The sequence below is a fragment of the Tauraco erythrolophus genome, chromosome 1 (assembly GCF_009769465.1).
Source record: "Tauraco erythrolophus isolate bTauEry1 chromosome 1, bTauEry1.pri, whole genome shotgun sequence".
NCBI classification, from domain to species: Eukaryota; Metazoa; Chordata; class Aves; order Musophagiformes; family Musophagidae; genus Tauraco; species Tauraco erythrolophus.
Window position 1 is genome coordinate 46,064,778 of NC_141465.1, and position 15,749 is coordinate 46,080,526.

Genomic DNA, 15,749 nt, shown 5'->3' on the forward strand with positions numbered 1-15,749 from the left:
AATTTCTAGTGTTCAATTGCACCACCTAGAGACCACCAATTTCATCTGAAGGAATGCAATAGCTCTAACATGTTCCATTTTCACTGTTGTTCCAATTATTCAGAAAACACAAATAAGACCAAGACAAATCATGTAATTTACACTATTCAAAGACATATAGGCTGATTTCACAATAAACAAAAGACATCAATCCTAACCAGTCGTCAAACATGCAATAAAGAAGCAAGCTTACGAAAACTGCAAGTTAATGAATATATATCATCATTGCAAAAATAGACTATCATGAATGTTTTAAATTAATCAGCTGAAAAAGCACGAAGGAGAAGGAGGAAAACACAGAAAAAGTACACAAAAGCATAAGAGAGGGCTGTCAGTCCAGCTTTTAACACTTTTAAACCCTCTTAACTGAAATAACATTTAAGAGCTGTAGCTGAAAAGAATCTCAACAGTACAGTAATATAAGCTCACAAATCCCTTCCAAACATTAACAAGCGCAACTTACCTTGAATAATTCAAATAACATATGAAACAAATGAGAAGGTACGTAGACTACTTGAATAGGCTTGTTTGGAGCTTTAGCTAAAAGAAAAATAAAAATGACTTTTTTTTTTTTCCAGAACTATTTTGTAGCATTTCTATTTACAGGAATAACATAAAACTGCAGGCAAGTTTCCTTAATTTTCCAAGTGCAAGATTAGCTCCATGAAGCAAAAACATAAATTTCAGTTATTGCCATCACCTGAAATAACACATTCTGATGATGTTTTCAGGTATCTATTTCAGTAGACTTTGTTTATATGTAACTTCCCTAAGCAGCGGTTGTTTTAGCACTGACAATGTATGTTAACTAAGAGAACTCTCCCACTTAAAATAGGAAACATTTTTATTAACACACAATATTTAAGCATAATATTTGCTGCACAAAAAGATTCTTGAACTAAAAAAAAAATCACTGCTTAATTATTCTTAAAACAACTACATATTCTGCCTTAATTAAAACATGTAAAGTATTAATAAAATATTTCAAAATATATTTCCAATAATATAACAGTTTTCTTATTCTAAATCATAACTGAACTGTTTGTCCACTGTTGTCCTGTTGTTAGTGTTTTGGCAGAGGTGTACAGCTTGGCACAACTCTGAATGCTAGAGTGCTAATTGATTTGGCAGGAAATAACACAGCTGCATTTAATATATTCCAGGACAGTTTTGGTGCTGAAGATGCAGTCATCCCTGAACATTCAAATATCTACTGGCATTAAACTATACAGTCACAGCTTGTCAGACTCAGCAGCAGTTCAGATTGAAGAAAAATCTCTAAATGCCTGCTTCATAAATTGCAGGAAGATACAAACATGGACACAGAACGTCACTGTAGTCAACTTCATCCTTTTTGGCACTGAGGGCTGATAATAATACCAGTTATTACTTTGAGAGACACAGTAGTGAAAACTCCTAGGAAAAGACTAAAACAACGCTCTGCATAATTAGTTGCAAGGCAACTTGCTGGTTTATTACGTTAATTTTGTCAGAGTCCATACTCAATTCTCTTGCGCATCACCAAAACCAAGGCAGACATTCGTCATCGTTTGAGGCATAGAGTATATGTAGAAAACATGTCATTGCTGCTCTTGTGAGCTAATTTGCAAAGTCACTTTCCTCATGTTGATAAGAAGCTAGTTTAAACGAAACAAGTAATTCTTTCCTTGCTGCTTTTTTTTTTTTTTTTGAGATCCAGCAACTTGTTTTCTTTACTGTTGGATCTTTTTACTTAGGCCTTCAAATGAGTTTTGCATTGATTCCTCTGCTGCAGCATTCAGTACTTTCAGCTTTAAACCCACAGTTTTGGAGGGGGGAAGGTTAGGTCCGTTGAGTTTGGGAGAGAGGGATGGTAGTAATGCATCAATGTTGACAATATCTCTTTGTGTAGAGAAGTGTTTCTACAATATTAAACAGTACTTTGAGCAACACATATTTCCCTATATCACTCACTATTTTAAGCATTACCTATTTCTGAGACTTGGCAATTCTTCTGCTGAAGTTTGGAAATATCTTAGTCTTATGTTTAGACAGCTGTCCAAAATTTGTGAGTGGATCACTCAAGATAATTTATTTTTTGAACCATGCTTGTTTTGGCTGGGATAGAGTTACTTTTTTTCACAGTAGCTACCATGGGCCTATGTTTTGGATTTGTGCTAGAAACAGTGTTGATAATACAGGGATGTTTCCCTTATTGCTGAGCAGTGCTTACACAGAGTCAAGGTCTTTTCTGCTTCTCAAACCACCCACCAGCGAGTAGGCTGGGGGTGCACAAGAAGTTGGAAGGGGACACAGCTGGGACAGCTGACCCCAACTGGTCAAAGAGATATTCCATACCATATGACATCATGCTCAGCATATAAAGCTGGGGAAGAAGGAAGAGGGGGACGGAGTGATGGCATTTGTCTTCCCAATTAACCATTACGTGTGATGGAGCTCTGCTTTCCTGGAGATGGCTGAACACCTGCCTGCCGATGGGAAATAATGAACGAATTCCTTGTTTTGCTTTGCTTGTGCACTCAGCTTCTGCTGAGTTAAAACTGTCTTTACCTTGAGTTTTCCCTCTTTTACCCTTGCAGTTCTCTCCCCCATCCCATTGTGGGGGAGGCGGTGAGCAGCTGGGTGGTGATTAGTTGCTGGCTGGGGTTAAACCACAACATTAACTTAAAAAAAAAAAAAAAAAATCTACCTTTTGTCAATAGAAATGATGAACAAAAAAATCAGTCAATACACTGACAAGGACTGTCTCATCAGTTTCGTAGCATGCAATTTTCATCTTTGCAATCAACTTAAAACAGATTTTTATGTGAGAAGTTTATGATAGGACTTAATGCACAGACTACGTAATAAAAATTTCTAATTTTGCCATCTTATACGGAAGAGTTCACCACTGGTGCAGGGACTGACAGTGGAATTTACAAGCATGCTTCAAAATAAAACAAATTTCAGCTCTATTAAAAGATCAGTTAGAAGGCAGGTGTGTTTTCTTCCCAGTTATGAGGATTCTTGACCACTTTATTTTCCTGAAAGTGATACTGAATTCCACAGATAACTTCTTGATGCTGAATGCAAAGTGCTAACAAACATGTCATGATGATAAACTATAATTCAGGTGCCTATTTAGACACATTAGAAGAAAAGTAATTCTGCATACAGGACTGCAGAGTTCAACTTACAATGTATTAACAAAACTAGAAGTCGCAGATATTAGAAACCATTTTTCTTACATACATCACTTCAATTAAATTAATTTCACAATTACCATTGAATTCTTCAACTTCCAGATCAGGCGCCACCAGATAGTACTGTTCACATAACATCTTAGCTGTTTCATAAGCATCTACAAAACAACAGAACACTGATTTATCAAAGCCATCTAGACAGGACTAGCCAAGTTCGTTCTGTACATGAAAGACTAGAAGCAGAACACTCATTTTAGTAACTAGTTTAAAAGTGTGAAACTGGTATCCATTCTAATCCCTTTTTCTCTGCATGCTCATGGCCCATTTGTCAAGAAAGGGCAAATTCTATTTAAAGCTCTATAAATAAAAGCAGATTACTGAAGACAACCTATTTTTTGTCTTTGTTCAGGGCTTGAAAACCAGAATGGTATGATCTTAGGCCGACCGTAATATCTACTTACTTGTCATGTCCCGATGACAATTTAATGCTTGTTCTTTCCAGCTCAAATAAAAAAAGATGACATTGCAACCATAAATTCAGTTTTTCCAAACATGATACTGTTTACAATACTTGATTTTCAAGGCCTTTTGGGGGGAAAGCTGGAATCTTTAACATTCTTCATTTTTTTCCTACTGAACAACAACAAAAAAAGCCTTCCCATAATCCAAATCAGGCTTTATGTATTGTCAAAATACAGCAAGAAAGTTTGTCATCTTTTGTTTGAGAGATTTCTTAGTAGTTCTAATACTCACTGGTACTTCATTCGCAAAAATGTTTTAGAAACAAGCAGCAAGTGTTAGCTTAAAGAGAAACCACAAACTCAAAGATGTTCTAACTACATTGCTTAAGCTACCTTAACGAAAGTGGCTTCTTCCTAATAGGTGTGGGCTAAGAGCAAGCACATAGACAGACAGAGAGAAATTTGCTAAGACACCATAACAATTGCATTTGACCTCACCCTACATATATCTTCCTCCTCCTGTCCAAAGAGACACTACAAAACAAAACAGTCACTGCCAAGATCCAGAGCTACGTGACAAACACAAAGAAAGGAAAATCACTAGTCCCCAGAAAGGGCTGGTTGCCTATAATTGTTCTCCTTCAAGGTGTCTACAGAAATAATCTATAATGTGCCCTGCTACCTGAAAAAAAATTTATATCAGTTGTTCTGACATCTGCAAGGCTGGACATACCACAGAAGGCTGACAAATGCTCCTTGAGATCTAGTAAAATGGAGCTAATCAACACTGGAAATGCTCTTGATCAAGTCCTGGGAATGTGTCCTAAAAATCAGCTATCCAGTAGGAATCTTTTTGGTCAAGATGGTCGGCTTCAAAGACTTTCTAAAAGGGTCTGTCATTAACACAATAAAACATGCCCTAGTAAGACCACCAAAATCCCATTTAATATCCAATCTGCAACCCAATCGGCCTGGGATGTTTATAATTTAAGACAAATGCAAGAATACCTACACTTGCACAATATTCTAAGATCATCTCAGAACTTTTGATGTCCTTAGGGGTAATCCTGTCCTTTAGAAAAAAGGGGCATAAGAAGCACAGCCACAACCTTGACTCAGTCATCAAAAGCTGAAGATGATAACATAGCCAGTATGACCATAAGGCCATCTACATGGAGAAAGAAATACATTAGCACATTTCAAAAAGTTTTTACATCATAGAAATTAAAATTAGATGTGGATCCAGAGGGCAGAAGTTGGATTCTTATTGCAGAGAAAAAACTAAAAGTGAATGAATGATTGTGTGGGAATAAATCAAAAGCACTCAATACACAGATGTGGAACAGACACAGCCACTATGCAAACCTTGAGAGAACAAAGAGGGCCTGAATAAATCCATTTAGCCTCCCGAAATTCAATGTAGAACTCTCATCCGTCTGCAAGAAGCAGCCACCCTAACACCCTTGAGATGAACAGCAAGGCACTATCACCTCATGATCTAGTAAAACATCCAGCCTCAAGCAAAACTGTGTCAAACAGAGTCTGAGTACAGTCTTACATTTTACCTTCTTCTAAAAGTCAACTCTTTGGCAGAGTCCTAAAACTGTAAAAAAGACTGCAATGTTCAAAGCGCTTATGCCATGGCTGGAGGTAAGTAGCAACAGGAGTGAAAGATCTATCAGTACATCTGAAATTCCAACTCCAGGAACAAGCCTGGATTTAGGTGCCAGCTCAAAAACCTTAATGCAGAATAGTCAGTGAGATACAGAGACCCACCTCAGGCAGTTACAGACACAGCACTCGGTGGAGCCTGCTTGAAGTAAGAAGTGAGTGTTTAAATCATTTCTTCAACATTTGAAGGGCATACAGAGCTTGTGGCTGCCACATACAGCGCCAAAACCCAACATCTTAACTCTGACAAATTGCTCAGAATGTTGCTGACGAACCAGAACGTTTCGGAGCTAGCACAGTATACAGAATGCAAATTAACTCCTCCACCAATTCTACAAGGAAATGGCCTCAATCACCTTGACTCTAGACAGACTCTGTCTTTAAGGACATTTTTTTTCTTTGAAAGACAACACTGGATACTGTTTATGATGCCCTCATTTGTTAGTGATTATTTCTTCAGATGTGGAAGATCTGTTTTAGCAACTGGCTTGAAAACTAGACTGAACATCTTCTGACACTACGCACTCCTCTGTCCAAAGCAGCAACTATGAATTTGATTATCAAAATAGATTCAAACTTTGCTATTAGAAGGAATATCTAAATAAGCAACACAACTCTAACATATACATTGCTGAGGTCAAACTGGAATAAGACCAAAAGAAAAGAAAGCTGCCGAAAAAAGGCTGCCTTAAAGCCAAAACAGCTGGAAGCCGAGAAGCTTTCATAATAGTTAAAAGCACCTAAATTACAAATGCAAGTTATCATGCAGGTCAAAGTCTGACATAAGAAAGGTTTCCCTCTTACTTCACCAAAGGCTGAGAGGAAAACGAAGGGGAGAAACACATTTTTCCCCTTTTGCAGCTACACAAACAGCAGTGAAGGATAGAAGGTGGAATTCACTCCTACAGCAAGACCTGTATTTTGTAAACAGATACATCCAGAGTGTGAACCTTCAATAAACAAGTTCTTGAAGCAGACACCATTGCCTCATGCCTACTTACTAACATGGTGAAAGCATATGAACACTCACAACATTAAGCAAACAGAATTTCCAATATGACTGTGCCAGATCATTCAGGTACAACCATCACAAACATGTCTTCTGTGTAAGAGAGAACAGGCTGTGATGTGATGTGATCAGATGCACATAACAACAGGAGGTTTCACTGGAATATCTGTACGCCTGAGGACATTTTACTGAAAGGCTAAACTAAAGAAATGGGAAAATTTCACTTACTCTCAGTTTTTTTCACTGCCAGCATCAGATAAAAAGCAGTGCAGACAAACCTGCTTCTAAGTATTTTAGGGAAGAAAACATCTAAAGTTTAACAAAACACTTAGACACTTAATCTTATATTTAAAAGAACAGATTGAAGTTATTTAAAAATTGATTTGTTTCTTAGTTCTGTTAACATACCAAAGGTTTTTCCATTCTCAATAATTAAGACATTAGAAAGTCTCAATAAGCCCATGGCTTTATTGCGAGCAACTACAGAACTTCCATTTTTTTTTCTTTTTTTTTATTTCATTAAATTAATTTAAATCATCTTCAGTCTTTTGTATCTCAATGACATATTCCTGCATATTTTAAGTTGTGGAGGTTTTTTAAATCAATTAAAATATTAACTTCATCTACCTTTAACCACTTCTGCCACATTACAATTAGGATCAATACTTCCAATGTGTTTGGGATGAGCAGGATTAATATCTCCACCAAAAAGAAGTGCTAAAAGGAAAAAGAAATAGCAGTAAATAGTTTTTTTACACTTGAAGCAGTCCAGAAAGTTTAAATCTGATGGTATCTGAAACTTACTGGATAGTGCATCATTTTGTAAAAAGATACTTTAGCAAATTGCCAAAATCCTTGTTTAGGAAGACTACTTGCCTCCTCCTCTGTTTGGGTTTGGTTTAGTTTGGGTTTTTTTTTTTTCATTTTTAATAACTAAGACTAGTTAATACAGAACTCTAAGACAGCACTGAAAGCCTTTTACGTTCACTTAAGTTGCAATTTCACCACTGGCACAAAGGTCTCACTCACTTGATTTTCTCCCTGACTCTCAGCAGTATGCTCCCTGCTTTGCAAAAGGATCTGGCACCCACCAGACCCTTCGCCGAGAGTTTAGCTCTCAAAGAAGTAGGAAGGCTTTACACTTTTTTGCAGAAGTGATTTCCTGCTATTTTAGCAAGTTAGTCAGCTCTGATATGAAACAGATGCAGTACGAGGTGAGCAAAAGACAAGATCTGAAAGCTTTTCCTATTCCAGTCATGGTGAGCTAATACACTGGCACACTGCACTTTGCAGAACTGCGCTGTAAGAAACAGTCTGTCAATAACATATGAGAAATGTAGACTACATAAAAACTTGTTTCTGCTTTCCAATTGTCTTTTTCATCACTGCTTCAAAATTAATATTTGCCATCACAGATGGATCACTAACATCGCTTAGCATAGAGAAATTGTACAAGGTTAATTAAACTTTAAGCATCTATAAGTAGTTTTAAGTTTCAACCAGTTAAATCAGAGCATCCATAGGAAAAGCCATTTCAGTTCAATGAAATCAGTTTCATATTTTAGGACTAGTGCAAATTACGCTAACACTCGGCCCAATAATTCTATTAAGACAATGTTTTTACTGCTCGAACTTCTCTATGAGAACCTTTTAACCTAACTTGGTTTTATTTCTGTCATTTGTCTGCCCAGGTACAAGTAAAGAATAAGCTGCACATTCATCTCATTTTGTGTGCTTTGCCACATGGAATTATTTGAACATGTATAGCAAGGTATTGCTAGTCACATAAAGTTTACTGGAAAGACACACAACTTGCAGCAAAACACCTTACACTACAGTACTTTAGCATCTGCGTTATCTGTAGTACACTACAATTTCTAAGAGCTCACGAAAGCAAATACTGGGCAGAGAATGAAGCTCTAGAGCTACAAGGTACAAGATACACTAAAAGAGATCACAAGATTGTCCTTTTACAGATCACTTTCTGCACAGTTGCACATACTGGTTAATAGGAGCCGTGCAAGTAATTCCTTTCACTCTGTAATACGAATATAAAAACATAAGTTTATTAGCAACAACAAATGAAACAGAACGTAATGACAAAGGACAACTAATTCTAGCATCTATTCATAAATCGTGAATAGGAAGTAGAGGGAGACAAGGTACATGATTTAAAACTTAAGTTAGAAGTACTCAAGCCCTTTAGAAGGCAAGAAAGTCTAGACAACTTGATGAAAATCAACAATAAAAATAAATATCATGCACAACCTATTCAAAATTTATGGTATCCTTGTATTTCATTACAAAATAAGTGTCAGCTCTACAAACTATGCTGAGAGATTTGTGAGCAGAAAAATACAGCTATGCTAGTACTACCTAAAATACCTCATGTAACACCGCGTAAGCTGTATCTGCCAACAAAATTAAAAAGTGACAGTCACATTGACAAAGCCTAACAGTTCTAGAAGAAAGCGTACTGGTGTCTTGCATTAATTTCTGATAACTGCGAAGTAACAAATTAACTAGTGTCAGTATATCTTTTACCATAATTAGCACAGAATATTAAGAATTAGTCATGAATATGAAAAAAAACAAAACAAAACAAAGCTATGGCTTCAGGTTTACAAGCAAACACTACTGAGTTCTCAAAGACGAAAAAAGCAATTACTTACTGTGTTGGTTAATAAGCATACGGAAAGAGATGCGGTTGGTGTAGAATCTATCTAGAAAATACTGGATGTTACTGCTAACAAATGGATCAAAGCCATATTTTTCCTTGTATTCAATCACCCCTTGTGCCATGGTTGGAACCACATCATTGTGTCTGTTCCTGACTTTAATTAAAACATCTAAAAAGCTAGAGGAAACAAAATTAGAAACAGATTGTTAAAAGTATAATTTAACTGGATCTCTCACTTCTGTTTTCAACAGCATAACCATTTTATCTGTTTACCATCATTCCCAGTCAACAAAAAATTATCAGAGGAAGAAAATAAAAATATGTCAGTAACTAAACAAACCTGTTCAAAGAAATATTTGGTCAACTTCTCTCTCACGAGACCTGTGAGATATTTGGGGCCTCAAATTAAGTTATTTCTCCCCAAAACACTCCTTTAAACTAAATCTCTCTTCATCATTAGTGGAGAACTAAAGATTTTATTTTATTGCAATCATATGCACCATAGTAACTGTTATTCTCTGTAACCAACGGTAGCTGGGAGACTGGAAGAGAAACTCAGGAAAAACAATCTGACTGCCCTTCATAAACTCCTCAGGAGTTCTACGCTTCATACTTTCTTCCCAACACCTCAACTAGTGCAGTGACACTTTTGAATGTGTTTCCTTTACCTGGCATCTACTCTGCTAAGTTTGAATATCAGGGTAGGTTAATTATTAATCAGCGTGACTCCCGTTCAGGTTCCTTTCGCACCGCTGGATGGCAGAGCGCATACAACCGCGCTCTGACTTCCTCTTCTCCCTGCTGCCTCGGGAAGTTTCAGGTTATCACTTCCACTACTTTTAACAAGCACCTGTTAACAGGCACGCACTTACTTTGAAACAGCTTGGAAGATTTTTGTTTCTCCTGCCAAGGTAGCTGGACACCTATGATCTTCAATGTGCTCATTCTTTTTTCCCCCCCATGTGGAAACTCGTACATACTTGAAATACTATTAATAGCTTTCTAAAGCCTAAACATGGACAATCAGTACTACTCAACTCTGCTACCATTCTCTAATATTAAATGAATACTAACATCACAATGATTACATGATCTTGTCTAAAAAAAAAGCACACAGTGAAATGCAGCTTTCAAAAGAAAGCACAGCTGGGAGACTCCTTCAGCTATGTCTATCTCTAATTCTACAGAGTCTTTAAAACAAAAAAACACAAACACACAACAGCAAAACATTCTCACTAGATTTATAATGAACATTGAAAAGAAATGTATTAATTATCTTTATCAAAAGTAGAATATACACCAGCGAAGGAAGGCATCATGGAATCATAGAACAGTTTGGGTTAGAAAGGACCTTTAAAGGTCATCTAGACCAATCCCTCTACAATGAGCAGGGGAAAGAACATTAAGAACAGCAAAAGTGAAAAAGACTACCAATTAGTCACCACATTTAAAGCAGATGCTTCCTTCCTCTTCATAATCACTTGGTCAAGACAATAATTTGATAGTTTACCACACCATTCTTAGTAAGTGAAACCCTTTCAAAATTATTTCTCCCACTCTACACTGCCAGCTCCAAAGGAACGTAGGACTCATTTTTAATAGTTTTTTCGTCATCCACAGTTTAACCACCAGTTTTTGCCTGTGTGTTAACAAACATTTTAGTAAGTCTTTCAACACTATTTTGTTGCATAGAAAAGAGGAAGTTTTAACTGCCTGATTCCCCAATCTAAATACTATCACAGTACAGAATGACTGTTGTCTTACTTACTGATCTTGCTGACTTGGACAGCTTAAATCTTTCAATGCTTAAAAGGTTTGTAGACTATTTTTATGTTTATTGAGTCTTGTTTCTGTGTGACTTGTAACCACTGAGATCTGATGCTAGTTTCCGAGACAAGACTAGCGCCTGGCTGTACTCATGCTTCTTCTCTGTTTCAGAGCAACAGGACACTAGCTAAAACAGAGCTGAGAAGCCACACTTAGAATCACATCTGAAAGGCAACTGACAACACTCTCTACTAACTGCTATTTGCTGACAGCTTTGCTATTTGTTTTTAAACACCTCCACTATCCACAGTACATACAACATGATGCCTACGTGCTCCAGGAGGGCAAACTGTTCGCTGATATCCCACTACTAAAGTGATTTAAATGCACAGAGCATGCCAAAGGGCAAACAAAGGGCTAGGAGGTTTATCTGCTACAGATCAACAAATCATAGCTGAAGCTTAGTGTGCAAATACACACAATAAAGGAATTCTTCATTATTGCAGTGATACGACAAACCTCCTGTTCTATCTTCAAAACAACTGGGTGCACTCAAGTGTTTCCATCCATCAGATGCTTTTAAAGGACCAAACACATGAAGTATATAAACAGGTTTCAAAGCAGCACAGCAGAAATCAAAACACGTTTCCCTAATCTTAGCACTCATTCCTTACCACCCCCCTACCTCACACACCCTTGAAAGACACAAGCTTTTACTGTACTCAAACTGTGGGAGACCGTAACAGGAATTTTTTAATGCTCACAGGATTAACTGAGAGGGAGAATACTCCAGAATTGCTCTGAAATTTATTTAGCAACGACTATTTTTTCAAAATTCAGTGTATCATATTTTCAAAACTACAATAAATAATGCAATTGGTTTGACAGATGAGAAATTATTAATATGAAGCTATTTTAATCAAGTGAGCTTCAGTGGTTTCTCTAATTAACAAAAGAACATTCAAGGCGTTACCATTGCTGTCAGATAAATTAAGCCTATAGACTTCTGCAAAGACAATTAATTAATGTCACAACACAAGTAGTTATTTAACTTCCTAATGACTGTATATATTATTCTATTTTGATCTATCATCACAGTGCAAGGAAATAAGTCATAAGAAAGTCAATACAAAGACAAAGGGAATTTTTGCTATGTCTATTTTATGGATAGCATTATCTGAAAGATTGAAGACAAGAAAGTAATGAGCAGATTGAAAAAAACAATCCTTTTAAATGGAAAAGATATGCAAAGAAGTTTTCGGATTAGCTGCTCTTTTTTAAAGAAGTGCTAGCTGGTGGCTGAGAATCACCAGAAAGACAGATACAAGTTCACACTCTGAAAGATTCTGTACTAGAAAGTGTAGCTACTTTTTAAGCACAAAACTAACTGAAGTAGCTTTTTAGATTACTTGAAAGTAACAAAATGGCACCTTCTTAAACAAATCTACTCTAATATTTACTTATTTCAAGTTGCTAAAAATCGCTATTTCATTTTAGTGCTGCAGAAAGGAAAGTTACATCTTGTTTACTAACTTTCTCATGTGTGTGTTATCTGTAGACATACTGGCAGCTCACTAGTCACTTGTCCTCAGTTCCAGGACACTCCCCCCGACAACCGCCCATGAGAGTGGACACAAAGAGAAAAATCAGCAAAGAAACTCATGAGTATAGGGGGTGGAGTAGGTGCTCTTTGAAAGTACACATGAACAGCACATTTTACAAACCCTTCAAGATTTGAAAAACAACTTCTAAGATGGTACCAGAAGCTACACATCCACCTTGCCTCCATCTGCACATCCAGGACATTATGGGCTTAACAGGACCTGAGTTACACTTGCCCGGCTTGCTTTGATGTCTAGGACAGCTTATGCCATCTCAAAAGGCAACAGACACCTAAATTTTGGTAATTTAATGCTACTCAAAATGTTCTTTAAGTCAAGCAGTAGGAAAACTTACTGCTAAACTGGTCACAAACAGAAATCCTTGTGCCATCAGCAAACAGGCTGTAAACACAGGATCGTAAAATATAACAGCTAGAGGCAGTTGAAAAGTTCATCTTATTTGTCCACTACAGGATAAGCATGCCTACAACATCACTGAAAGCCATCTCATATAGTCTTAAAAGCTTTTAAAATGGAATGCTCTACAGCCTTCTGACATGGTCTTTCTCAGTCTGTTCTCATTAATACTAGAACTTATTTGTACTTTTTCACTCTGTATACAATCTCAACTTTAATAAAAATCAGCCATTTTTTAATTCCCCACTTCTTCACTTAGAGAACCCAATCATCCTTTATTGCAGTGACTTTTTTTTAGCACACTCAAGACTTTCAGTGTCTCGCACTTCAGTTTCTTTTTGCCAGCCTGAACAAATGCCTTCAACATCACTCAGAGGTGGAACTCCCCAAGTTCCTAATTCTTATGCCTTTCACATCAATACTGTCCATCTGTGCTTTAATTTCTTAATAGGTAGTACCCAGAACTGAAGACAGTATTCCAGCTTAGGACTAGCACTGAGAAAATAGTTACTTTCCCCTTGTTCAATAGCACTACAATTCACTCAGTCTATAATCCTTACAGCTCCTTCTACATGCTGCCACGCAGGGAATTTGATATTCATGCACTTGAGTTTCTCCTGCATGTATTGCTTGACACTTAAAAAATAAAATATAAAGATCTCAGATAACATGCCCACAACCAAAAGTACATAACATCCAAAATGCATTACCTAATAAAAGTCTTACTTACTCTAACATAACATAGCAATTGATGTATCTGAAACTAACTGAAGACAAAACATCATTTTTGCCCAGCGAAGCCCACATCTTGCACAAACAGAGGCATTTGTTGGACTGCAAGATGTTTTATGAAACACTTCCTGTACAGCACTGCTTGATGAGGCAAGATTCCCAGAGCTTAAAAGAAATTCAAGTTTAAACACAAGCTACACCTAAGAAAACTAATCATGGAACAAAAACCCTGCAAGAAGTAATCTCCTGAAACAAAGTTTACTGTTAAATAGTGCAGGATAACTTTAGATCTCAGTGTTGGGGGGCATGGGGGAGTGGTTGTTTAGGTTTTTTGGTTTTAAGTCTCTGATGCACATGTTGCACGTGTCTCACTTACATGCTTGTTTGTATGGGGTTTTTTTCTGTTTTAAGCATATACATTTCAAGGAAACATTCTAATGGCAATTTTAATACGATTTTGTTGACAAAGAAAATTGGCTAAGCTTTCCTATCTTCTCAAAGCACAAGTATATTATTCAATGAGGTAGGTGAACACCAATAATTGAAGTTCATTAAAAAAGCTTTTAGACAAAAATGATTGACACATTGAATGTTTTCCAATTGAAAAAAATTCAAAGTATTAATGGTGTTAATATATATCATACACAACTAAGTACTAAGCTCAATGTATACTAAATAGCATTTCAGTCATACATATTTGATACACAAGTATATTCTCACATGCATGTTGCCCTCAATACAGCCTTGGAGAAGCATTTCACACCATTTCTTAAAACTATCAGACTGTATAAATGCAAAATATATTGTTCAAAAGCACTTAAGATTCCTATAATCTGCTCCAGATTACAATTCTGGCCTTTGCAGCACAAATTCTACCTACAAAAGATCACTGTTACCCTATAGTACAAAACCACTTGTTTATTGAGATAGATTATTTTAAAATTAACTGGAAAATCACAAGAAAACAAATTTACTCACTCATCCAGAACATGAGGATCCTCAGGACTTTTATTTTCATATTCTAAAAGCTCAAGGAAACTCTGCATGTACCTGAAATAAGCAAAAATTATAAAGAAGGAGTTAAAATATTTAAACCTAAATGACTTTGATTTTCTTTAATCTTAAGACTACAACCTCATCTGAAACAACAGAAGCATAGTACACAGTTCTCTGCAAAGGCTATAAACGAAGTGAGACGCTGCAACAAAGGGAAAGAAAGCAACTGCAATATATTATACTGAATTTAAAAAGTATTGTTTAAGACCCTACAGTCCACCATTCAAGAAAAACTGCTATATAAATCAAGCTGAAGTTAACAGGAGCAAAGCCCTCTCGTCAGGTAGGTTTGTAATTCAGGCAGTTTAGCTTGTCCTGGATCTTGATTTCCTGGTCACTTTCTACAGATGTTAGCTTGCTCCCATATTCCTCAGAAAGCGATCCAGCCTTCCTTCCAAAATAAAGCTCCAGGGAACACTCTTCCAAAAGCCGTGCTAACACAAGATGGTCCTACCACAGTAATTGAGAAAAGTACATCCCTTCACACGCTCCCACATCTGCTCACACTGTACCTCAGGCAACGTGACACAGCCTTGGTTTCGTAAAAAACACTGCTCTTACACAACACAGCTCTCTCTAGTTCACACATTTGGCCACATGAGATACTAACTGAGGCTTAGAGCCACAGAGGTGCCACCATGGGACCCACAGAAGGTTTAGGGCAATGCATCACTCAACATGAACATGGCCAGCCTGCTCTGTAGGAAATGAGCCCAACACCAGTATCCAATGGCACCACTCACAGCACTGGGCCTGAGGACCAGGTATCACCCCCTGAAGCAGGTGCATTTAGCAGTACAGATGTAGCTTTGAAGATCACAGAATTGGGACCTATTCTTGAAGGGAATCATGCAAGATCTCAATCACACATAAAAGGTAGGGTTTCCACGTCACCAGAAGGAGCTGTGATTCCTGTCCTTTTTGACTTCTCTTCGCTCCTGGTTAAGCCACTTACACTATGGTAACATCAATGCTAATCAGATGTGTGTGTCAACAGCTCTAACTCCCTGCAATGATGAAACACCCAGCCAGATAGATCTGTTTGGGTTTTTAATCATGCTCACACATGAAAACAACTCATAGAAGGTCTAACCAGCTAAGCTAGCACAAGAGAGAGAAGATACCCATGAGCCT

At 37.1% G+C, this 15,749-nt stretch overlaps 1 protein-coding gene across 1 annotated transcript in view; it reads right to left on the bottom strand.

Annotated features, from left to right (window-relative positions):
- PDK3 (pyruvate dehydrogenase kinase 3) overlaps nt 1-15,749 on the bottom strand; it is a 62,134-nt gene that overhangs the window by 13,257 nt on the left and 33,128 nt on the right. The window contains exons 3-7 of the mRNA XM_086618691.1: nt 14,538-14,609; nt 9,035-9,219; nt 6,990-7,079; nt 3,302-3,379; nt 503-579 (exon numbers count right to left, since the gene is read on the bottom strand). Coding sequence (XP_086474817.1) covers nt 503-579; nt 3,302-3,379; nt 6,990-7,079; nt 9,035-9,219; nt 14,538-14,609 — 502 coding nt within the window. The remainder of the gene's footprint in view (nt 1-502; nt 580-3,301; nt 3,380-6,989; nt 7,080-9,034; nt 9,220-14,537; nt 14,610-15,749) is intronic.